Source organism: Mesocricetus auratus, unplaced genomic scaffold (assembly GCF_017639785.1).
Source record: "Mesocricetus auratus isolate SY011 unplaced genomic scaffold, BCM_Maur_2.0 Super-Scaffold_100053, whole genome shotgun sequence".
NCBI lineage: Eukaryota > Metazoa > Chordata > Mammalia > Rodentia > Cricetidae > Mesocricetus > Mesocricetus auratus.
The window spans coordinates 3,055,452-3,081,151 of record NW_024429230.1 but is presented as its reverse complement, the minus strand read 5'-3'; the positions used below and the strand labels follow the sequence as shown (position 1 = coordinate 3,081,151).

Genomic DNA, 25,700 nt, shown 5'->3' with positions numbered 1-25,700 from the left:
AAACCCATTATGTTGCTGTAAAGCTTCTGCCCTGGGCCCTCATAGCACAGGCTAAAAATCAGAATGGAGGCAGTCATGCTAAAGCTCTAAGAGGGAACTATGCTCTGTGAGTTTTCCAGAAATAAAGAAGGATGGGAGCCACACAATTCCTGTTCCTGTTGTTTCTCTAACCCCGTGGTTCTCAACTTTTCCTAGGGCTGCAGCCCTTTAATACAGTTCCTCATGTGGTGACCCCCCCCAGCCATAAAATTACTTAATTGCTACTTCATAACTGCAATTTTGCTACTTCTATGAATCATAATGTAAATATCTGATATGCAACCCCAAAAGGGTTGAGACACACAGCTTGGGAACTGCTGTGCAGTTAATGCAATCAACAGGCATGATAATACATTTCCTTCCACTGCAATCCTTACCATTACAGAAAGAGCCATGGGAGTAACATTATATGAGCCAGCCTGCTACTTTTCTTTATGCAGTTTCCACATCACAAACAAAAAGTCAACTTGAAAAGACTATAGGGTCCTTTTTTCTGTCTCCCACAATCCCTCTGTGTCCTTACGACCCACTTCTTCAACTCAGCTCTCTGGAGTACTTACCCAAGTTCCAGAATGAAGTCTTGCTCAACTCCAGAACTGCGAACAGAATTGGCTGAGGTGTCTGCAGTAAAGTGGCTATAATTTGCCTTTCTACACTTCCTTTTCCTCACCTCTGTCTTTCCAGTGTGGTTTCTATGTCAATTAGACTAGAGGATCCCTGAAGGCAGAGCCCCTGGCTGCTTCTCCATCTCTGGCATTCCCTTGACCAGATTCCACCCGTGACTGGCTCCCGTGAAACCTGTACACCACACGGGGATGGGAGAAGCAGAAAAGAGGCCCCAGCAGTGACCTGCAGCATGTGGAATTCTGAGGAAGGGAGTGAAAAGCCACCAACTCCTAATCCACACCCTTTATAGAGCACACACGTCCCAACAAATGCAAGGTTATTGGCAAAGTAACAACCATCTTCCTTGACTAGCCCAACCAAAGGAAAAACAATTCATTAGAATGAATGAAAACGCAGAGCAGTAAATATTAACGGCTGAGAGGGGGTCGCTGGGGGATAGAGGGCGATGCAGAGCAGGTGCTCTTGTCCTCAGTTTCAATCCATTTGCAGCCAATGACGTCATCCTTTGGCCTTCTTGGGCTTACCGACAGGTCGTTTTTCAAGATTTTACCGTTTATGGCCAAATGCAAACTTTTTAATTAAATGTACCACATGATTCCAGATGTTTGTTTATTTGTTCAAAAAAAAGGTTGTCAAAAAAATCACTACATGAGGAAAAATTCTGGGGCAACAAGTAGTTTCATACAAGACCCAAGGAAACAGAGTTAGAAGGTTCTGGAACTGGGACAGTAAATCCCGGGCTCAGCTTTCAGCAGAACAATCTAGACCAAAGGAAATGACTTCCCATAATTCCTTTCCACATACTCAGGACTGGGCAGTAAAACACACTGGGCATGTATGTATTCCCTTTTAAAAGAATGTAGCTAACTCAACCACAGGCCAAACAACATAGTGAACAAATTCTTGTGACCACTTCACCTGCTTCCTGTAAGTTTGTTCCATTCAACAGGCCAGATTATAGTGCATGCCTGAGTGGCAGGAGAGAATCCAGTGGTGAGTGATGATGGGGAGCAGGACCAGATCACAGCTTCCCACACAGCAGGCTGCTTCTTCACTATCCCAGAACGTAGTCAGCCTGCGGGCCTCGTGTGTTTGTCTCAGAATGCTTTATTCTGTGTATCTCCTGCCAATCACTCCACACCTAGATCATTGGATACTGGGACGTTTCAACACTGTCCTAACTGAGGCAGGGTAGTATATTTCAGGCTCCAAGGTGAAATCACAAAGTGAATGAGATGGAGAAGCTACTTCCTTTAATGCCTGAGCCCTGATGAGTAAGACCACTGGCGACCTTGACCGTGGATGCCATGGTTGCCCTAGGGTTGTCTGCACATGTCCCCCCTTCTGCTCCACTGGCACTGAGTTCCCCATCTGCTGCCACATTGTTACCTGCATTATCTTTGCCAAAAGTCTACTTCTTTGTAACAGTCAACTCATAGCCTGGTGCCAAGACATCAAAAGCTTCTAAACCCAGGGCAAACCTCCCTTGGCTTTCATCCCCCAGAAGCCTCTTGACTCTAAATCTTTATGCTTGCAATGTCTTGACATGCTACATGCAGATTCACATGCCTACAGCACAAATAGGAATCCTTGTCCTTTCAGGAATCATATGTCACCACATCCCTTATATCTGAGGGTAACAATCCAAGGTCTAAGGGGGCTGAGGTAAGAGGATCATGAGTTCAAGGACAGCCTTACCTAAAGAGTGAGATACTTTCACAAACAAACACAACACTGTTTTAAAATAAATATAGTCCCCTCTGTCTGGTCAAGACTTACTACAATTTGGAGCCACCATACAGAAAGGAACTTTATCTATAATTTCATTTTTCAGAACCATATCCCCATCTCTCATCAGTTCTATCTGGTCTTACTCCTCTGCTTCTTTACCCATGTGTCTTTTCTGGAACCTTCCTTTGTCCTCCACCTACTGCTTCCTTGTTATGTTCTTCAAAGTTCAAATTCAGCATCTTCTAAAAGGTCATACCCATTCTCATCTTCCCTGATCCCACCTTCTATATGGATACATTGTACATGTGCCTTTATCAAGCACTGTCACTTTAAAGTATACAGTGCATAAGACCTTGTTCAATTGGCATTATGTCATATATATATATATTACTTACATACACAGAGACAGCAATGATATTCTCTATTTCTTGAGTTTTCACATTCTAACACAGTCACTGGAAACAGTATACAGGAACCACAGGCAGGCTTGATAGTGCCCAAAGTGACCTTTGCTCATAGGAATCCTTGACCTTGGGGTCAGATTTGACCATATTTCAGTTCCTCTTCTACAAAAAATGACAAGAGTTAGCCTATATTTGGTCACTCATATTAATAGTGTGAGTACAGGGGAGGCTGAGGTAAGAGGATCATGGGTTCAAGGTTAGCCTGATCTGTACAGTGAGATCCTGTCGTGAATACAGATTCACAAATAAACAGAAACTGTGGAAGAATCAGCCCACAGTCCTAACGTCAGTAGCACATCTCCACTCTTTCATTCTATGTATTCTAGCTCTCCATATTCCTTTTTTGTAAGGAGACATGTTTACTACCACACTTTATTTAGATTGTCTTTTTGGGGAGAGGTCACCTCTCTTACCTTTCAGTTTACTGAGATAAGGTTACTGTTTTGCAGGGGCACACAGTCAGGTGGAGCGGGGTCCATTTTTCCCCTCCTTGCTTTGTTTCTGGGGCAGAAGAACCAGACTGGTAGCCTGTCTGTGTCTGTGAGCATACCACAGTTCTGCCCAAAGAATAGAAATGAAGCAGTCCGAGGGCTTGCAAGTGAAAAATCATCCTTAGAGGAAAAGGCTAGGAAATGGACCCTTGTGGATTTCATATGCTTGAAGGGGGTTGCTTAAGCTTCCTGGCTAACATCCATGCCAGTCTTGGTAATAGTCTAGCAGACTCATCCATCTTCAGATTCCACTCGGCTTCCTCTTCCATCACTGCCGCCCTCCCAGACAGCTAGCACACATTTGCACATCCATCTATACACACTCGGAAGTTTTAATCTACAGGACCCTCCATTCCAATCCACCCAGCCCTGCTTGTGCGCGGCAAAGCTATTGACCCTGCAAAGTAGCAGAGAGATGAATTTGATGACCCAGACTAGAGTTTTTAAACCACTTCAGCAAGGTCTAGAATCAAAGAAACAGTACAATTTATTCGGCACTTAGTAAAGTCCTTTTACGTGGGGACAGGGCACACATACAGAAAATAGACTCCCGCTGCCACAGATGAAATAAACCTGTCAACTACAACTGTCAAATCACAAGTCACCTTCGTTAAATAAAGGACTCTTGGGCTTCACCTGGCCTCTGAGAATTCCACTAAGAATATGCACATAAAAGCATTATGAAGGAAAAGAGTCTGAAGTAATGGGTTCTGTTCAAAATGTCATCAGAGGAAATCATTTTACATAATTAGAAAACACTAATATTAGTTCCCCACAAGAAACCAGCACCCACTTCCCCCTCGAAGCCAGGGCTTAGGCATGGCAAGGGGTCTGAAAGAGACCTTACTCTCCCTTTACAAGTCCTTCTGCTAAATGTGTCATTGTAGCAGTGAGTGGTTTTCCTCTTCTCTCTCATTGTTTGCTTTCCAGTTTTTAGTAAATGGTCTATGGATGCATTTTTAATCTATCATCTTTAACGACAGTTTGTTACTATTATTGCTATTGTTGGTGTTACTTTCTGAATACTGAACTCAAAAGCACCAATGCCAATTTTGGGTGAAAACAAAATTATCTCATGCGTAGTTGCCTTAAAGGAAATAGTCAGGGGATGGAGTCCATAAATAGTGGACTGCTAAAGTCACACAGTCTGAGCTGAGATGGGCTCTGCCTGGAACTGTGACCGTGACCTTGAAATGAGCAATGATGACCAAAAGGCAGCAGGGCAAAGAATTGCTTGGGGAGGAGCTATGAAGTGACCCTGAATAAGTATGTCTGTCTGTATTATAATAGGTCTGTCAGAATAAGTATGTCTGTCTGTATTATAATAGGCCTGTCTGAATAAGTATGTCTGTCTGTATTATAATAGGTCTGCATTGCTGTTGTTTATAGTGTTTGTCTCTCTGTCTTTCACATCTCTTGAGGGATGACCTAGAAATGTGGTAAAAATTAAAACCAAGTTAAAAAGAAAAGAAGTAAAAAAATTTACCGGCTAAAACAGAGAGTTTGTTTCCAAATCCTCCAATATCCCAACCCTACCAAACTGTAGTGAGCAACTTAATCACCAAGTAAGCCCCTCTGAGCCCTGCTTGTTGTCATGCAGTCTTCCTGGCCAGCATGGCCCCGCCCCAAACACCTGTCTACACAGACTCTACCTCTTCACAAACATCCATTTAACTTGTCTTGTATCCATTTCACTTCAATCTGATCAGTAAGTGCAAAGCACTGCATTATGACTTCTCAGAAAGTGGATCTTCTCAGATCTTGGGCTGAACACAGTTTCAATAACACAAATGAAAAACAGTCACTGTTTCTCTTTTCTCCTTTGGACAGCACCCTCTGAGCTTCTCCCAGAGAGATATGTAGAAAGATCCACTGCTAAGCAGGAAGTGCAATCCACATTTAGGAAATGTCGAACGGTAGCTAATTCTGACATGCCCTATTAAATCATGCTGCGATTGTCCTGGAAATTAATTCTAAACACAGATAGATGATATACCAAGGTAAGGAAGAAGATGTGCAGCCAATAGCCATGTCAATAAAAACAGTGGAGATTACCAATAACCAGTGAGGTAGGATGGTTTTGAATCTTCAAGCAGGTTTTCAAATAAATTTCCTTATTCTTAGCTTTCTTTCTCTTGCATATTCCAAATCAAATGCTTAATGTGACAGGCAATTCTAGCACATTTTCAAGGCCACTTAAGCATCAAGGAGAAAAGTGACTGAGGGACACTCATGGGACTCTTAGTTAATTCATAAAATGTATATGCCGAAAAATGGTAGTGACATCCTCAGTGCCATAGCTCTGGGAGCCATGAGATGTGTAAGCCTAGTGAGGTTATTGGTTCCATCAGTACCATCCTCTTGTCAGGATTTGCAGATCACTGGAAATTACACTTCCCAGGATCCTCTCTGGTGGATCAGTCTGGGTTAGGAGTCATCCACAAAGAGGCACTGTGGTAGGATTTGGGGAAAAAGTGAGGAAGGGCAGGGTGGTGCACACGGTCATTATGTGTTAGGCTGCTTCCAAGTGAGTTACCAGAGAGTCACTCACCTACACAGGTGCTCCAGTCTGAGAACTCCAGCAGAGGATCCCAAGGTGCCCCCTGAGGTCCTATGTAACTTTCTTAGAACCTTTTGGAGGCTCAAGCCTCCCAGCAGGTGCCTCATGGTGGCTTTAGCACACTTGGTATTGGATATTTCCAGGCACTGCCTCTCCTTGTACATATTCTTCCATTTCCTTCAACACTGTCACAGTTAGCTCTTGTTTCGTGTGTCCAGTGGGGAGAATGAAGGTCAGGGGTAACCTTGGAATCATAGGCATTGCACTGTGAATAGTCTTTGTGTCTTTTCTGCTCAGTGACTCTGGTCAACCTCTTGCAGTTCTTGGCAAACCCCTGTTTAATGGGGATGGTAATGTCCACTTAGTCTCATATGTTATAAGAGCAGATTGAGAATAAAATGGTCTTTGATTTAAATAGAAATGGTTGCTCAAAGACAAGATAGTCATGTGGATTCTACTTTTGGTAGTACCAGAAAGACTGGCAATGACTGTTATGCTAGAGTGTATCCTGTTCACATACATATTTAAAGAGCATCTGTTCTAAGAAAATTATTATATTCATTCCTACAACTTACCCCATTCCCCTCCCTACTACTTATACATCTATGTTTGGCAAATATAATATTAAATAATACTGTACTATTTAATATAATAATAAAATAGCATTATTATTAAAATAATTATCCACCTAGAAGTTATGTTTGGTGGCTAAATGGACTCTGACAATGAATCAGCAGACACGTCTTCCATCCTTGTTCCTCTGAGCTTCTGAAAGCAACAGTGGAGGTTGGAGGTGAACAAGAATGAATGTCCACCGAATGTGCTCATTCTTACCACCTCACAGACCTACTGAAGACACTGACTCTTCCCCTAGGCTTCGTGACTGAATTTTGGCTGATGGGAGTCAACTTTCCATTATGGTAACAACAATACCTGACACAATTATTTTGGCTTACACTTTGGGGGACCTTAGTGCATGTTCGGCTGGCCTACTGTTTCTGAGTCTGACACAAAGCAGAAGCCATCAGGTCTTATCATGGTGGACACTTGTGAAGAAGGCCCCTCAGTTTGTAGCAAAAAGCAAAAGAGAAGAACTATGGCTTCAATGTCCCCTTTATGGGCATACCATTCATGATGTGATTTCCTCCTAATAAGACTCACCTCTTAAAGACTCCATAGCTCTTAAAAGGGCCACGGGCTACTGACTACTGACCCAGCTTTAAACACAATGTGCTTTGCAGGATACTAACCCAAACCCAAAAGAACCCACGCAAGAATTAAGGCCCCATGCTAGGCATTGTGAACACAGATTCAAGAAAATAGGTCCAGTATTCTCTACTCCCTAAAAAGATGGTATCCACAGAAAACTTACAAACACAAAGGTGGACAGTAGAATCAGCGAGGCCACAGCCATGCCCTGGAGATGTGATGTTTAACCTGATAACTGAAGAACTGAGGGTAGACAGGAGGGAGGAGAGGCAGCCTTGCCTCTCACGGGGCTTTCATTCAGGAGTCGACGACATACACACAGTCCAAGTCATAAGCAATTACATTAGGAGCTGGAAAGAAATAGGCTAAGGCCTCTCAAGAGAGAGAAAACAATGCAACCCAAAGCTGGAAGTTTCCAGCAGGAAGAGCAAGGCTCTGCCCAGGAATATGCGTGTGGTAGACAGCATTCACAGGATAAGTAACAAAGCAATCCAGTCCCCACTTCCTGCTCAACAGGCTAGGCTTGGTGCTGCTTCACATTTACTACCATCCTTGAGACATGGATCCTGGGCCCATCAAACTCGACATTGGGAGTTACAGAAAAGGACAAGTGGAAATAGAAAAGGCATGGGAAAACAGTAATTTGCACATGAACATGAATGCCTATCCCACCAGTTTTTGTAGCTGTTGATGCGGAAGGAAAATAGATTGGGACCTGGGTGGATCAAAACTGTTTTCAAGTTCCAGCTCAGATACTTGAGATCAAACATTTGGGAGGATACTGAAAGGGGTCACATTTGCCTTCGTACCATGAAAGGAGGCCCTCAGCACCGGTGCTCACAAGCCAGTTCTGTTAAGGAATTAGCTACCATTCAATTTTTTTCTTTTTTTATTATTTTAATTTTAAATAGCTTGTTTCACATGTCAATCCCAGTTCCCTCTCCCTCCCCTCCTCCTGCACCCTCCCAATCATCCCCCTCCCATCCTCCCACCCTATTGCCAATTCCTTTCACATAGGGGATATCTAGAGTCTGTCATTTCACTCAGGGTAGGGTCCAGGCACTTCCCTAAGAGTCTAGGCTGAGAGAGCATCCCTCTTTGTGTTATGGACACATGATGTCTGTTAGTACTCAAGGGATAAACACTGATCCACTGCTCAGGACCCCATAGGTTGCCCAGGCCTCCTCACTGACTCTCACATTCAGGGGGTCTGGATCAGTCCCATGCTGGCCTCCCAGCTGTCGGTCTGGGGTCCAAGAGCTCTCCCCTGTTCAGATCAGCTGTCTCTGCTGGTTTTGCCAGCCCATTCTTTGCCAATTTGCTCATCGCTCCTCTCTCTCTGTTGCTGGGTTCCTTGGGTTCAGTTCAGTGTTTAACTGTGGGTGTTTGCCTCTAATTCCATCAGTCACTGGATGAAGGCTCCAGGATGGTTACAGACATTAAGTTCATTATCAGGAATGGGCATTCAAGGTGGTCTCTCCACTATTGTTTAGCTTGCCAATTGGTGACATCCCTTTAGATCACTAGCGGTCACAAATTTTAGAAGGATGGCATTAAATGTGAAAACATAGCATGGCATCAAGCAGTTTCATTTTGGGTAACAAAACATCAGTGGCTTTCTCCACATAGTCGTGTATAATTCAGGGCAAGATGAAGTATAGTGGTTGCACCATTCCTTAGATACAAGACCACAGCCCGCCTTCAGGAGCTTCTTTGGCTCTCTGTCTCCTTGTGACCATGCACCCAAAGAACACTGTTACATGATACAGACTCTATTTTCAACTTATGAGCCTAGAAGTTCAGAGGACCAGGCAACAAACTTATTAAATATGTGGGGCTATTGCTCAGTAAAGCTGGGGTATCAGTTGTTAGATGCCTTTAAATAACATTTTTGTCTATGGCCATACCATCCTGAATGTGCCTGATCTGGTCTAAATAGCATTTTCTATTTTTCCCATTTTTATGCTGTGATGTCATCCAGGAGTATTGGTTTATATTCTGTATTAGTGATTTTTGCACTTATCAAACGTTACTAAAACTTGGACTGGAGATGTAGCTCATGGATAGAATACTTGCCTGTATAGAGCACACCTAGGTTTGGTCCCCAACATCATAATAAACACACACAAACACACAATGCTTTAAATATACTTCCCTTTACTCCCCCAGGGCTTACACTTTACTACTAAATTGACAGATGATATTTGACTCATTCTTGATGAATACAGTCATCTCATCAGATCCTCCTATTGTGAAATCTAAATGTCATTGGCAGATAAAGTCTTTGTAAGTGGACTTGGGGGTCTTGGAGACTTCAGTCTCCATGCAAATTACTCAGCAGGCTATGGAGTGCAATTATCCTTAACACAATGCCATAAAACAGTACACTGGTGAAAAAACAAAGCTCATTTTAGGATATTTGCATTATTCCTGTAGTGGTGTTAACTGTTACTCTTTCTCCCAGTATTGTTTCTCCATGGGCATTCCCACCAAGAGAAGTGGTCTAGACATTCAGGAGACCATCCCCTGGGGAGACTTGTTCATTCCCCAAGGCTGAGGCATCCTGGCACCTCTTCCACCTGCCTGAGCAAAACTGACTTTCACAAAACTGACACTTGATGAAGATAATCACAACTGAACTATAATGATATAAAAATTCACATATAAGAGAGTTCTACCAATGCCCACATATCAGCAAGTCAAGACAAGTGTAAGACACAGACTCTTGAACCTCGATGCAACTCTCTCTCTCCCCCCTGCCTCGGTTTTTTTTGAGACAGGGTTTCTCTGTAGCTTTGGAGGCTGTCCTGGAACTCACTCTGTAGACCAGACTGGCTTCAAACTCACAGAGATCTGCCTGCCTCTGCCTCCCAAGTGCTGGACATGTCTCTTAATCACATCCTGTAGACTATTAATGACCCAATCATACAGTCCATAAGCTGCCACCACTTTTGAAGCTTCTCCATAGCCTTTTATTCCAGCCAAGCAGTATAACAAGGATGACCAAAAGAGCTAGTACTTATTCAGTGACCCCCCCAAGGGATTTTTGTATCCGAGGAAACAGCGTTTAAATAGCATCATGTCCTTCTCTAAGCCCACCCTTATTTAACCTTGAAAGACAGATTTGCAGTTAAGAAACAGAGATCTGATATGAGAGGCTAGAGCAGCAAACACATCAGACCACATGGCCTCCTCTTGCTCTTGGCAATTCCAGTTCAGCCAGGGACAAATTCATTGGCCCCAGAAGCTGGTTTAGGGACAAGACTTTTTCAAACAGTATTCTATGCCAGTATTCGGCTTGCTTTTGAAACTTAACATGTCAGAGATGGCAAAAGAATTTCAATATTAGAATAATCACACAAATAAAATTATGTTTTCAGGATCAGAGAAGCCAGCAGAAGTCAAGGTTCTCTCTGAAGTAGCCAGGCAAACTGAAGTTCCCTTAGCGGTAATATAGAGTTCACTCTCTTTGAAATTACACATTTCAGCTCCTACTTTTTTACACATTGCTATTTTAACTACTGAAGTTCCCAGTGTCTCTCCATTAATATTACTGTATGGAATGGTCTTCTAAGTAATTGTTAAATACTATAATCTTTCTGTTTAAAGCTGTGGGGGAGGGCACAAAATTATACCATGGGTTTATATGCCTTCCCTCTTCACTGGGTTAAAATCTCTAGGTTTGCTAGTACACATTTCCCATTAAGAGCCTAAAAGTCAATGGACTCCTTTCATAGGACAGGTGCAGGAAAGACAACAGAGCTGCGAGTTCTGCACAGCCAAGCAAGCATCCGGGATACCATCACTGACAGCAACAGAGAGCTGAGGTCCTACCTCGGTGACTGGTGAGCTCTCTGGATGCAGAAGGCAGGGGTGTGTACTGGAGGTGACTCTCTGGAGAGGCAGCTTCATCCCCACTGGAAGCCTGTAAGATTAAAGCAAACTGTCACCGTGGGCAAACACCAAAGGCCACCGTGCGCTGGTTTACTGGACACATTGCACTGGGATCTGAGTATGGAGAGAGTGGGATCCACGGGGGCCTTCCTCTACCTGTTGAGATAGAATTCTGGAGGAGTAGGATAAGACAATTTGAGGTGCTTTGAGATAAGAGGAGTTGCTGTCGTTGTTGTCATTGTCGTTGTTATGCAGAGCTGAAAGGAGGGGAAGGAAAAGAAGGAGATGAAGGCAGGAAGTGATACAGACTAACCCTGCCCCAGGCATGCTCCCAGGAGCCGGGCAAAGGGAATGCTGGCTGTAAGGGAAAGCCCACTGTGGGTGAGGCAGCATGGCTGAGGGAAATCAGAGCAGGCTTCTGTGACCTAGTGGCACAGAAGCAGAAGAGAGTAAAGTATATGAGACTCTGTATCTGGGCTGTGGGCTAGGTATAATGTCAACCCTGGAGAAATCCCTCTGGAGTTTGAATTAGGAATACCAATTCACTATTTCCTTATGGAATGTTTCATACTTCATTGTTGGGAGTATGTTTGGATACATAATGGGGTACACTGAGGATGATAACCAAATCTGAACAAGGCGTTGGTTTGTTTTCTGTACATCTTATACACAGCCTCCAATCATGCCATATGATATAGACTTAGTGTGCCTGCCTTTTCTTCCATGGGGCCAGGAGAAGCTTGTGGCATCAGGTTAGCACTGAAAAGGTTTGTGTTTGTGGCTTGTTGGATTTTAGATTTTTAGAGTATGGATGCTTAGTATTTGTGACGGTTATCAATGAAACATCACTTGGAAGCCTAACCGCAAGTAGGACTCCATGATGCAACATCCATGAGGACAACCTCTAGGATGGAGTGCAACTTGGCACTGATGGAGCTGTTTAGAGAAGGGAGTGAGGGTGGTCTCCCATGCTTCTGTAAGTAACCCTTCTCCCATGCTTCTGTAAATAACCCTTTGTAAGGAATCTCAATGATCTTGCTGTTTGGGGAGAAAATCATCTAACTCCCCAAAGGAAATGACATATAGGATGGTGGTTTTTGTTTTTTCTAATTGTACCTCAGCAATTGTAACAAATAACTGTGGCCCGTCATCATGTGCGACACTGTGTAGAAGGCAGCTTGTGCCTATGTTTTTAACCCTTTCCTGAACTGTATGTCCTTGTAGTCTAATCAGGAAGAAATTATGACAGCTTTGCAGCACACATGGAATGGTACCAATGACCAATATGTGCCCTGAAGAACTTGGTTACTTTGGCATAAAGTACTCTGACCATTCTACTTAACTGAGATTTCTAAATCAAATGCAACTTTTTTTTAATATCCCAAAAAGAGCATCTGCTGGAAGTGAAATCCTAAGCCTTCAACCTTTCTGAAAGCTCCATGAAAAAAGTAAATTTCATTAATGCCTCGTTTTTCTTTTCAGAAGAAGAAATCCATTCTACGGGTATATTTACCCTGCTAGAAGCAGGCCTTCTCTGCGAAGAGATTACCTGCACTACGGGAGTCAGAGCTAAGCAGCAGATTAGACCTGCTTGCCACGAAAACCCTTTAAACTTCATTTCTGACATTTGAGGTGTTTGATTAAGCAGCTTTCAGGGCAGGCTTACAGAGAGAGGTCTGAACAGAGCAAAATTAGAAGCCCCGTCCCTTGGTGGGATCAGATTGGAGGGAATGCTTGTCCACTCCAGCTAAAAGGCAAACATAATGAACATGCAGGATATCTAAAGCTTGGTCCACGTGTATTGGAAGCAGACAGATAAAAGTGCAGCCACAGAGGAACGTGTTCTTCAAAGGCTTGCTACACCCCGCCCACTGGACACAGCATGCTGCAACCATGTAGAGGAGACAGAAATTGAATTAAAACCCAAACCCTACATTTGCTGGTTGTCTCTCTGGCCTGTGAGATCTACTGTGGGTGACATGATACTTGAAGCACAGCAGTGACGTTCTAAACGTGGACGCCTTTCTGGGCTGGCTGGGGGGCAGATAATGTAAAAGGATGCGACTGTCCAGTGCACTCCTCCAAAGATACTCCAGACTTCCTTTTCGACAGTGCTTCTGCTGAACCTCAGCCTTAGAAATAAACACGCAAATCCTGGTCTCCCAACCCAACAGCACGTTCAAGGCACCATGCTGTGGAATGTTTGAACTTGGATGCAGGCTGGTGATGACACAATGAGAAGCTTTTCCTAAGAAAGAACTGGAAGACACTGCCTTCCAGAAAACACGTCTGACGTCAGAGTTCTGCAGCTGAGGGTACAGGAGGTTTAGTCTTGCTTCCAGTTGTACAGATGACAAGAGGTGTGTAGCTGTCATTCAATGTCCAGCACTTAATTACTTTGCTGCTCATCAACCACTTCATTATATTAACTCAATTTGTGGCAAAGAATCCAGGAAAATACATTTTTTTGCAAACCAGGCTTTGGGTGGGATTTGTACAGCTCAGTGTTTTGGGAGACTCTAGAAATCAAGGTTCCAAATACCTGCTCTTCAGCATGGCTTCTAACAAGAGGAAGACCACTGGTCCTTTTAAATGTGATCCATATGTGTGTTCTCATCTTATCCTCAGAAGCACAATTCGTAAAAGCCAGGGAAGCAAATGAAAGAAAAAGACAAGAGAATTCCTTCACTTTGCACACTACCTGCCGAAGGACTCGCCTTGGACTTGAGGCAACACACACATAGGAGCTTGAGTATGAGATAATAGAGGCATAAGTAGGAAACACTTACATAATGTTTTCTTTTATGTGTATTAAGAAGAAATGCCTATGGTGAGAGTAAGGAAATCTGGACAAGTCTGAAACTCCAAGACCGTAAAAGCTCTCCAACCTTTGATTCTTTGCCAGTTTTCCTTAGTGCCGATGGCAGAGATTTGTAGCTTCACAGTTTACTTTTATCTCCTGTTAGAGGATATTTGCCATATCTACAATAAAATACCAGTATTCAAGATACATAAAGAATGTCCTCCAGTCAACAAAAATGCATACTAGAAGACAGCAGGCAAAGGAAATGCCAGGAGTTTCAGAGAAGAGGAAACCCCCAACAGTCAATAATCGAGAGAGAATTTGATCAAGTATTCTAAAAGTCCATGAGGGCTAAAATAAGATGGATTTGGCCAGTCATTTATCACCAGACTTTATTTCCTCATTCTGGAGCACACAGAGGTACATAAAGGTTGTTCTCTCCTCCCTGCCAAGGGGATGCTTTGTTGGTTCTAGTGACTTGGAGAGGTAGAGGGCATTCCTACAAATGACACCTGGAGTGTCCTACTACCTCTGCATGTGAACATTTGTCCATGTGTACACACAGACACACAGACACACAGACAAACACACACACACACACACACGCTATAAAATTAATAAACCAGAGAAAACTTCACATACACATCTGAAAGTAGAAACATGAGACAACTTTTATTGCTGCATTATTTCTAACAGAAAAAATTGAAACAACTTAAGTAATTGCCAATGAGAAAAGTCAATGGAATGGTATATATGTATGCGAAGGACTAACACTTAGTGTTTAAGAGCAATAATCCTGATTTAAGCATCTCAATTCAGATAACCTAAAAGTTTCTATGGAGTGAGAATGCAAGTATGTATAGTTTTACCTATATACATATGTGACCACTTGATTTCCTATATGGGCAAAAATCTAAAAATTAGAGCAGATATATACAAAACTCATGAAAATCCTTGCCTCTGCCAAGGGGCACAGTAATTAGGCTGGAGGTAATAAAGTATGTGTTGTGGTTATTTCTGTTGATCAAAGAATATGTTAAACACAGATATATCAAAATGTTAGAAATGACAGATATTATATGTTAGCTATCTGTGCCCTTAATGTTTACGTTTTCACATTTTTGAAATTTTCAAAAATTAAACCTGAAAACTAACAATATAAAAACCCTCATTTCTAGTCCTCACAACTTCTATTGATATCAACCCTAAGTAATTTTCTAGTTCTTAAATAATGCATATTAACATCATCTCTGGTTGTATTTGTGACAAAACATATCTAATTTGTATTTCTCATAAAGCAACTGAATGTGATCCATAGAATGGACAAAAAAAATCTGATAATGAAAAAATGTTTTCCAGATTCCAAGACTTGAGGTATTTGTCCCAGCCTTGCATATGACACGCTGAAGATCTGCCCATGCACAGGGAGGGCATTCATTCAACCGTTCAAAATTGGAGAATCACTAACAACATTTTAAAAATCATGTCAGTAAGCTGGGTGGTGATGATGCACGCCTTTAATCCTAACACTTGGGAGGCAGAGGCAAGCAGATCTCTGTGAGTTTGAGACTAGCCTGATCCACAAGAGTTATTTCCAGGACAGGCTCCAAAGCTACACAGAGAAACCTTGTCTCAAAAAACCAATAATAATAATAATTAATAATAATAATAATAATCAGTAACAGCTAACAGGCACTAGCACATTGCAAAAGGCAATGTCCATCAAACATGAGGTGTCAGGTCCAAAGGAAACTCCATTACCCCAAATTTGGGCCATTAAATAAAAGTCAGCATTCCTTAGGACCTTGAGAAGCAGATTCCCTTCCACTAAAAGGACCCATCTCCCTGATCACTGCAGACCAAAGCACATGCTGGTACCCAGGCTCCCTAAGTACCAAGTACCTATTACACATGTCAGAGTCCATACTAGCATCCTAGCTCTTCTCACCTCCTCCCCTACCCTAAACTTCTTCAGCTCATGGGCTTCCCTCTCCTCAGCTTGGCCATTCACTCTCTTGTTCTCACACTTGATCCCTCCATCTGTCTTCGTCTCCTACCCCTCCACCACTCTCTCTCCCTCCATCTCTCCTTCTCTCTGTGTGCCCTGTTCTCGCTTGTCACCCATCCATGTTCAGTCTATTACTTTTTTTCTCTGCTCTGAAGTCTTGCAGATGCCTCTGGCTATTCTCTCTCTCATGTCTAAAAGGAAAACCTCCCCCTTAGCCATACCATGAGTAGTCATGTTGTCAATGTATATAGGAGGGAGGCTAGAACTTTGAGGATATTGTGAGAAAAGATTTGGTGAAGGTGCAGAACATTCTAGGAGAGACTTGTAGAGTGAGAATTATTATCAGCGACCATAGAAAACAAATGTGCTTAGCTGACTTTGTGATGTTCAAGGCCCCGTCCTAATGAGCATGTGCAGTGACAGCTACATCTCAGGGTGGGCATTCATGAGCAGTGCAGAGTACAGGAGCACAGATTTTTGTAGGATTCAGAACAAGGAGGGGGTAGCTATAAAGTTGTTTAATAGCCATAAATCTCAAGACTATTTTTCACAAAATACCATAGAAGACCACGGCTCCACAACTCATCCCCCATCACTCAGCTCAAGTGGAGTTCTTTGGCATGCTCACTCACCCTTAAATCATAAGCCACATAAAGTGATCCCAGGCCTGGGAAATTTGTCAGCCTCTTTCAAGTAGAAGTAATCTTCACTTCTCATCACAATTCGTTCCCTGAAACCACAGCGGAAAGCTGACTCCTCTAAAAACATTTCATTTTCTTCTAAAAAGAAGAGGCATTGATAGTTTACTTATCAAGTATTTAGTAATCATCTACTGGAGGCAAGGCCTGTACTGAGGGTATGAAGAAAAAAATATGAGGAATTCAGATATAGATATATATATATGTATAATGTTTAATATACAGGTCATGAAGAGTCATCAACTCCTATCAGGACTCTCATAAATACTCTAGCTTGGCATCTGCACATGGGTAACTATAATCACGTCTGTACATATTTCTTATTCATCCTATAGGCAAGTTTTTTAAAGTACTTGTGCTGACTTTCTGAAATGAACTATATGCTCTTAGTCCTTGTACTCAACTTACTCCCAGGAAAACAAGAGAAAGCCAAGGCATGATGGTTGACTAAAGACAACACTTTAAAGTCAAAGATAAGACTATAGTTTAGCAGTTCTCAACCTATGGGTCATGACCCCTTTGGGAATTGCATATCAGATATGCTGAATATTAGATACTTACATTATGATTCATAACAGTAGCAAAATTACAGTTATGAAGTAGCAACAAAATAATTTTATGTTTGGGGGCATCACAACATGAGGAACTGTATTATGGGGTTGCAATTTTAGGAAGGCTGAGAACCACTAACATATATCATTATTGTAGTTCAACCTGCACAGATGAGAACAGGAAGATAAAGACCAAAGGAATAAGTCACAGAAGTGAAGAACCATCCTGAAGACTGAAGTTTCCAGGTTTGTTTACAAGGGACACACCCCTATGCAGGAAGCCAGAAATTCAGCATCAGTGATGGAGAGGTGGGATTTTGAGATCAGGAACAATTATGTCATACCAAAGACAAGGAAAGAAAAGTCAAGAAAAGGGGTGGAAAAACAATTAAGTAGGGATGTGAAATCTAACCCATGATGGAAAGACAAAGAGAGTGGTAAGAGTCTGGCAGAAACTGGGCACTTAGCTAAGAGAAGGCGGGGAGCGTGATTCCGAAGTGGGCAGAAAAGAGGTAGAAGGGGGATTGTGTCAACGGCCTCTTGGGAGAATGGAAGCCCTTTGAAGCTAACAGCCTGAAGCATTCCATTTGATTTCATCTCATCTGCAGGGACCCTACTTCTGCCAGCAACCCCAGAGGGCATCTGTCTGGGAACAGCAGTTCACAAATATTTATGGGGAGGGGGGAGTGAAAAAAAGATCCCGAAAGGAAAAAAAATGGTGGTAGCTCTGGGTTTGTGTGTGCTGCTTCTTAATCAACTCAGAATGAGAATCGTAAAGAACTTCTCCATCTCCATGGCTGTAGCTTCCAAAACACGCTTAGCAGCTGCATATTCAAATGTATAAAAATAACCCTCAATATTAGATAACCAAAAAAAAAAAACCAGCAAGCTTTCTTGTGATAAACAACAAAATAAATCTAACTACAAAGGAGACAGACATATGCACTGTGCCTGAGGGATCTGCTACCCCAGTCTCCCCAGTGATAGAGTTTCACAAATGTGACATTGTGTTCAGGTCTTCTTGTATGTGGATTCTTGGGGATCAATCTCGCAGCTCACTGCTTGTAAGCCAAGCATTGTAACAGAGAAGCAGTGCATTAGGAGTTAGAGGAGACAGATGGGAAAGCAAGAGGATAAACTGGGACGTAGGAGCTGGTATTTCATGAGGATATACTAAGAATTTTGAATTACTTGGCTTTCTGATGTGCATGTTGTGCCCTGTTGTTAACCTCCTTTGAAAAATTTAAAAACTGAGATGAATAAAATGGGGAAGTCATCCAAGGCTACTGACTCTCAAGTAAAACCTAGGGAGAAAGTGCAAGTTGGTCAGACCCCAACCAAGCCATTCCCCTGTACCACCCCTCTCTTTGAGGGAGCCCTCAGAGAGTGTGCGCTCCAACTACCAGCTCATATGCTGCTCCACCCCATCACCGACCACCGAGCCTTTTGCTACAGTCTCGTGTGCGGAACTCTGGAGCTCACAGTTTGGGGAGCCAGGTCCTAAATTAACAGTGAATGTCTTACAGCACCTTCAAGCACTGAGAAAGAATTATCCATAAAGAGGAGTTCATTAATAGGATGGGTAATTTTAATAAAAGGAGAGTATCCTATTTAGAACCAACCATAACCTTCCCAAAGAAGTATGATGGAGTAGTGGTCAGTACTGCAGCTCATTAATTCTTGTTGCAGATCTCACTTGTGTAACATACACAGACTGGAACACATTCAGAATGGAAACTTCATGTGGTATATACATCTTATTTCTTGAGCAGTACTTACAGGCCAGGCATTTTATAAACATTCTTTTATCTGTTTCTCTATAGCCTGAGATACAGTGTCCCAGTTATAACCATTTTACAGATAAGACAACTGAGGTTAAAGAGGCAGATAGTTTATCAAACAGCACCCAGTCAGCATGTGAGGAGTTTGGAAGTACATCTTGATTTCCAGGGCTGGATGGCAGCACTGTGCAGTGAACCTGATATTCAAAGGTGTCTATACAGACATCCTTCTAGGGTTTTCTAAGCATGGGCAGGATGTGTAGGAAAGCAAGTAATGTATTTGTAGTGAGCTATAGTTCAATCCATGCAAAAGGTAACAGGTTTTATATAGGTATATAAATAAAACTGCCATCTTACCCAGCAATAAAACGATTAACAATACTGTGAAGGAATATGGGTACTTCAGATCTGTCTGGCCTTGGAGGATAATATGAAGTGGTTTGCTAGAATTAGCCTTTGCCAACTCATAAAAGGCAATGACAAGTTTCTACAAATGTTTTGGAGCCACTGTGAAACAGATATTTAAACTTAAATTTGCACTTATCTACACTTGAATACATTATTTTAACAACAAAAGTAACATGGAAAATTCATCACTTCCTAATTCTATCACAAAGTTTACTATTATGTATGCTCTTGACCTTATCTGTGCCTGTTCTGGCCATCCGATATCCTCTCCCCAGTTCTCCAATGATATCACTCTGGTGTCTCATTGTGGATTATGAGGCAGAATTTGAAATGGAAAATTGCAAAAGGTGAAGATTAGGGTTTGATGCACTGGCCTGCTGCTTTCCTAAATTTAAAAAGGCAATGGAGGAAATATTAATGACACAGATTAAACACAATAGGGTGCTGTATCTATATCCATTAGTTATGAATAATACAAAAATCTGAAGAAACAACCATCTGATATCCAAAAACCACTTCTAACTTGGTAAAGTAGCGACTGGCATTGATGAATGAGTAAAGTTGTGATGTGCTCATTAAGATAAAGGACTAAACAGCAGCCTGCACTCCTGTCAGAGGCACTCTTGTTATCAATTACAACCACAGATACAGGCAGCAGATACCGGAGTTCAGCCCAAAGCATTCAGAGTAGCTGAGAGAATCAAGTAGCTCTACAAAATTACAGTAGACTATCATATATTTAATTTTTACCAACTGTGTTCTCTATATCTGTTAGGTAAATTAAGATATAACAAATGTATGTATGCATATGATATATCCATACATTTTCACAGAGGCCTGGTTGCTAAGCATTTACTCCTGTATCATTATACACAACTTTTATCCAGGAACACAGAAAGCAGGCTTGGAGTTATAGAGGAAAGGGACTATTTCATGGCCCAGGAATGGAAACAACAACAACAACAATAATAATAATAATAATAATAATAATAATAATAATAATTAAGCTTCAGGGATTCTACCCTTGACTGATCCAAAGATTGTGCACTGTTTTCTATATTTTCTCTGCTCAGTGTTGTCAAGATTAAGAGTTAGGGTTCATTTGGCTGTGTGATTTTAGGCTATTTGATTAAATTATTTAGGTCCTAGTTTTCTTGGCTGTAAAATGCTATGATAAAATAGTTATAAGCAGGTGCAGGAGGAAGAAGAGGTGGAGGAAGAGACCAAGATATAGTAAATATTTCTGGAACTTTGTGCCTGGAACGGTGTTGGTCACTTTCAAAGCATTAACTCATTCTATCTCCAGCAGCATCCTACAGTTACAACTCCCAGTTTGGTTTTGCAGATGAGGAAGCTGAAATCCAGCCAAATTAGGAAATTTAACCTAGCTTCTTGAGTTACCTTAAATGTCAGAGCTGAGGCACAAATCCAGGCAGTTTGCCTCCAATAGCCACTGCCTGGACTAGTAAAATGCCGTGTATATTCTTTGAAAGGAAGGTCAGCGTCAAAGAAAGAGGCACTATTCCTTCCCACTTGTGAAATGCTGTTTTCTTCTTGTTTCTCTAACTTTGTACCCCTCCAACTAGACTCAAAGCTTTCTAAAGGACAAACATGCACAGCATCTTTCGTAACCCCTCACTCCATGAATGCACCTCACTTCTCACTTGCAGAACAGCAAAATACAACTGGGGTCCTTCTGAGAGGAAGGCCAGTGAGACCCTCCCCCAACCTGGTAACAAGCTCGGTCTGCAGATGTACTGCATGACTGCATAACATCCCCAGCCAGTCACCAACAATGGCATTTCCCATCTGGCTTTGTAGGGCTGTTGTAGAAATAATATTATGTCATGGTAGTCCTACAGGCTTGATTTATTTTGGCTTAAAAGAAGGAACTTGCCTCATGTGTCTCTCTTCCTCCCACAGAGGCTTTTGTTTTTATTTTTTTTCCCTTCTTCTTCTCATGGGCTGAGGGTCAAGTTCTGTCCTTGGAACCAAAGTAGTTTTCCAAAATTAGGTGAAGCCAGCTCTGTCAAGCTGGGCCAGATCTGCTGTCAGAGCCTTTCCCAAATACATCAGACCTTCTGCTTGTAAAAATAAATTGATACCAATGCACGAAATTTATTAGGAGATGACAGGCCGGTTCATAATGGAAATATGGAGAAAACATCATCCTTCAAAGCTGACAGCTTACCCATCATGCTTCAGATCCCTGAGATAGAAGCAGGCGCTGTCACATGCAATCCGCTAAGGACACATCTTCTTGGGTTTCCTTATGACAGGAAACTGAAATAATCCAGAAGAAGGGGAGGACTTGTGCTGCCCTTAGTGTGCTTGGCCATATATTTTCAGGGTTAGAGAAGGACCATGTGGCCAAGGCAATGAATGATGGCGGAAGTCGGGCGGCTGGAACTCTCAAAGGCCTCTCCTTTTCTCTCAGGGGTGACGAACTGGGACAGAGGTCACAGAGGGTCACAGACCTCTGTGAGTGACATCAAGACCCTGTTATGCATAAGCCAAGCCAACAGGTGGCAGAACAATCCTGAGTACAGGCCATAGCTGTCTCTGACATTTGGGGACGAGGTCATCTTGCCCTACATATTCTGCTCAGCTTTTTATATCTATTGATAAACTTGAGACAATTTAAAAGGGCCATTTTAATGGCGGATCAATGCAAGAATATTTCTGGGGATCACAAGGGGACTGATTCTCTGCAAGCTTAATGAGACAACCTGCTGAACCTTGTGTGAAATAATTGTGTGCTGCATTAAAAACTCTCTCAGAAAATAGAACGGTGTAGTAAATTAGGGTGAAAGAACATTGTATTAGAGGAGAAAACTTTTCATTGTCAATTGTGTGAGATTTAAACATATTTGTATTTCAGACTTCAGTTTTTTTAGAGGTTTAATTAAAGTTATTACAGCTAGGAATATTATTTTTAAATATTAATTTATGTATTTATTTATTTATGTGGGTATGTATGTATTGTCATGAGATTATGTGTACCATGTATAAGAAGGAGTCTATGGAGGCCAGAAGTGGGCATCAAATCCCCTGGAATCGGACTTACATGTTATGTGAGCAGTTATGTAGGTGCTGGGACCTGAACTCAGACCCTCTGCAAGGGCAGTAAGTGCTCTTAACCACTGAGCCAGCTCTTGAGCCTCTAGGAAGCTTTTTTAAATGAGGTACATTCAAACCTTCCAAATGCACAGATCCCTCACCATAAGAAAAGCTATCAGTATGGAACAGAAACCAAAACAAGATAAGCATAGCCTAAATGACCTATTTTTAAAAGATTTGGGTTTTTTCTATTTGTGTGTGTGTGTGTGTGAGAGAGAGAGAGAGAGAGAGAGAGAGAGAGAGAGAGAGAGAGAGAGAGAGAATGCATGCCACATGTGTGTCCAAGGAGGGAAGCAGAAGGCTTTGAAGCAAGCTAGAACTGTGGGGAGGGATGGTAAGCTACAAAGAGAGTTCTGGAAATGAAAGGGGAGCATCTTCTGGAGCAGCAAGCACTCTCCTCCACTGAATCACCTTTCCAGCCTTCACTTTATGTTTTCAATCCAATCTTTGTATTAGTGAGGGGAATCTTAAAGATTCCATTTAAATGTGAATGGATAATAACTGGGTGTAGTAACTCACACCTCCTTCATATCCAACTTTGGTAATTGATGGAAGGGGGTTATTAAAAGTTTAAGGTCAGCCCTAACTATCACGAAATCTATGTCCAAAACACCTTACCACCGTGGGTGTTGGTGAGTCAGCTCAGTGGATAAAGGTGCTGGCTGCCAAGTCTGATAATCTGACTCCAATATTCACAGGGACCCACATGGTGGGAGTTGTCTTCTGACTTCCACATATACACCATGGTATGTGTACAGACACATGCATGAGCATGCATGCATACATACATACATACATACATACATACATATGGATGGACGTACATACACAGCCACATAAATAAGTGCAATTTTATAAAACTTACTAGACAGACACACATCAATGCTTGCTGTGGCGCTACTCACAGTAGGTAGATTATGGACATAGTCCAACCATCTAACAACAAAGGGACAGAGAAAGAACATGTGGAGTGTGCACACAATAGAGCTTTTTAAGCCATAAAACACAAGGAAGTTAGGTCATTAACGAATAATGGATGTGGCTAAATAGTCAACCTCAGAAGGAAAAACTGCATGCCTTCCCTCATCTGTGGAGCACAGAGTTTATACAGACACAGACAATCACACAGGCACAGACTATATGGACGCAGAGTGAAGCTCGCTGGGGGGAGTAAGCAGGACCAAGGGGAGGAAGGAGTTAAGAAAGGGAGTAACAAGAGGTTCTGGTGGGAGTATACCAAGTATGCTGCCCACTTCCATGGAAATCCCTGCATGACTCATAACTAGGTACAATGAAAAATAACCACACCAAATTAAAAAAACAAAAATGACTAAGGTACAGGGTAGCTTTGCTTGGTGTCAGCATCTGACAGAAACCATGAGTACAAACGGGACAGTCCAAATCAGTTGTCATGTTTGCTGTGTTCTGTGAAAGGATATGTGTATGATGCTGGTATCATTGAGTTAATCCTGATCCAAATACTGTACTTCAACTCACTCCTCAAAAAAAAAACATCCCCAAGAACAGCAGGAGAATCATGATACATCATGGTTAAGTCCTTATTCATAGGTATCAGTGTTGAAAACAAACAAGTGAATCTATAATCTTAGACCCCCAGATGCTTCAAATATTCACTCTCTAAATAAGGCAAATGAACTTGTAATAGTTTGAGTTTGTTTCAACCAATGTTCTCAAGTCCCTGTTTTAAGTGAGGCCTGAAACTCTGTTGACTTCTCATGTCCAAACTAAACAGAGCTGCCTTCCCCTTGGCTTCCTCTGCGAGCACATGCCAGCATGACTACACATTTGCCCAGAGTTTATTTCAGTGTGGTGGGAAACAAGCCATTTTTCAGTTTAATGAATAGCATCAGTGTCTGCCGTTTAACCAGAAATGTGACCTTAAATTTGATGGATTTCACCAGAAGGCACATTTTCAAATTACTTTTCTATTGGAGGGTTATGAATATTGTTCCCAAATTATCGTGACAGCTGTGGGGTGGGGGCTATTGCAGACCAAGCAGCTCTCCAACCTAGAACTTAGACCTCATGGAATGGGGAACTCACTTCTGAAGTGAGAAAAGGCCCAGGAAAGAAAGCAAGAACCACACCAGATGGAGGGAAACAAAAATGCAACTCTCTTAAGCAACAGGAGACTGGTCCTGCGAGGCAGCTGAAGTCTTGACTTTTCTGATACCACCATTTTTGTTTCCAGATCATTCTAAATTGGAGCAGAGAAGGCTGAGGCCTTACAGATTCTCCAAGAGGACATCTGATATATCTTCCTTATTAAAGATGACACAGCATAACTGATGGGCCTGGTGCCTTGCCAGTTCCAACTTTTCTTCCTTTCTTTTTCTGAGAATGCTGTTTAATGCATGGACATTATTTTTGGACTACTGAACGCCAGAAAATAACGAGCTGGCATTCAGCTTTGGTGAATAAGACCCTGAATTTTCATCTAAAAGCAGTTTTGAGTTATGGCTGTAGATAAGGTGTAACTGTGCACAGGAATTTTATCCATGTTTCTCCCATGAATCATGAATGAGGGAAAAAATTACAGTCTAAATTGCACTTAAAAGGAATAAAGTCTTTTCATGTCATACATGATTTATCAAAATGATCTCATTTTAAGGGGACTGTGGTGTATCTTGATTAATCGCATTAGGACTTGTGATGAATGGCCTCTTTAATGGTAACACAGGATTTATTGGCAGCACCCCGACTGGAACCAGAGGGTAAGAAGTAAAATATACAATAGATAGCTAATGCAGATAGGGCATCAGTACTGCCCTGACTTGTTTTAAAATTATACCCGGAGTCTTGTTGTCAGGACTTTGTGAGATCTGGCAGAGGAGGGGAAGAATGCCCCACCCACGAACGTGGTGAGCATGGCTAAGCCAGTCTGCCTTCTGTAACTTGTTGCGTAACATGTACAAAGCCGTTGGCTTGACCATAACCAAGGCGCTGTCTGTGTAAACGGGTTAAACTTTGCACAATCCAAGCAGCAACAGGGCGACAGGGGGACACTGTCTTTGGAGACCAGCACTCTTTGCTCACTCTCTCCCTGTTTCAATATCCTCTTTACATTTCATTCCAATATCCTAAATGCCCCTACTCCCTCCCCCCCCAAAAAGCTGGCTTCTACTAATTTCCTCCAAGGCCGAGAGATCAGAGGCTTGCTTCGAAGTGTTCCTTTAGTGCCCGGGAGACCCCCTCATAATCCTTCTGCTTGTCTGCAATTAATCCTCTGAGCTGCGACATTATTACTACCACCACCCACAGACAGAGGAAGCTCGGACACACTGGACTCTGGCTC

At 42.2% G+C, this 25,700-nt stretch overlaps 1 protein-coding gene and 1 long non-coding RNA gene across 3 annotated transcripts in view; one reads left to right on the top strand and one right to left on the bottom strand.

The window, feature by feature from the left end:
• The window catches only part of Lrmda (leucine rich melanocyte differentiation associated), a 990,353-nt gene that overhangs the window by 174,626 nt on the left and 790,027 nt on the right, over window positions 1–25,700 (bottom strand). The window contains exon 6 of one of the 2 annotated variants that reach the window (XM_005083518.4): window positions 10,956–11,046. The exons of the other annotated variant lie outside the window; for it this stretch is intronic. Coding sequence (XP_005083575.1) covers window positions 10,956–11,046 — 91 coding nt within the window. The remainder of the gene's footprint in view (window positions 1–10,955; window positions 11,047–25,700) is intronic. 2 annotated transcript variants of the gene reach the window in all.
• On the top strand, window positions 16,670–24,986 carry LOC121136154. The gene is made up of 2 exons (XR_005873271.1): window positions 16,670–17,321; window positions 24,597–24,986. It is a non-coding gene; the product is annotated as an uncharacterized LOC121136154 (long non-coding RNA).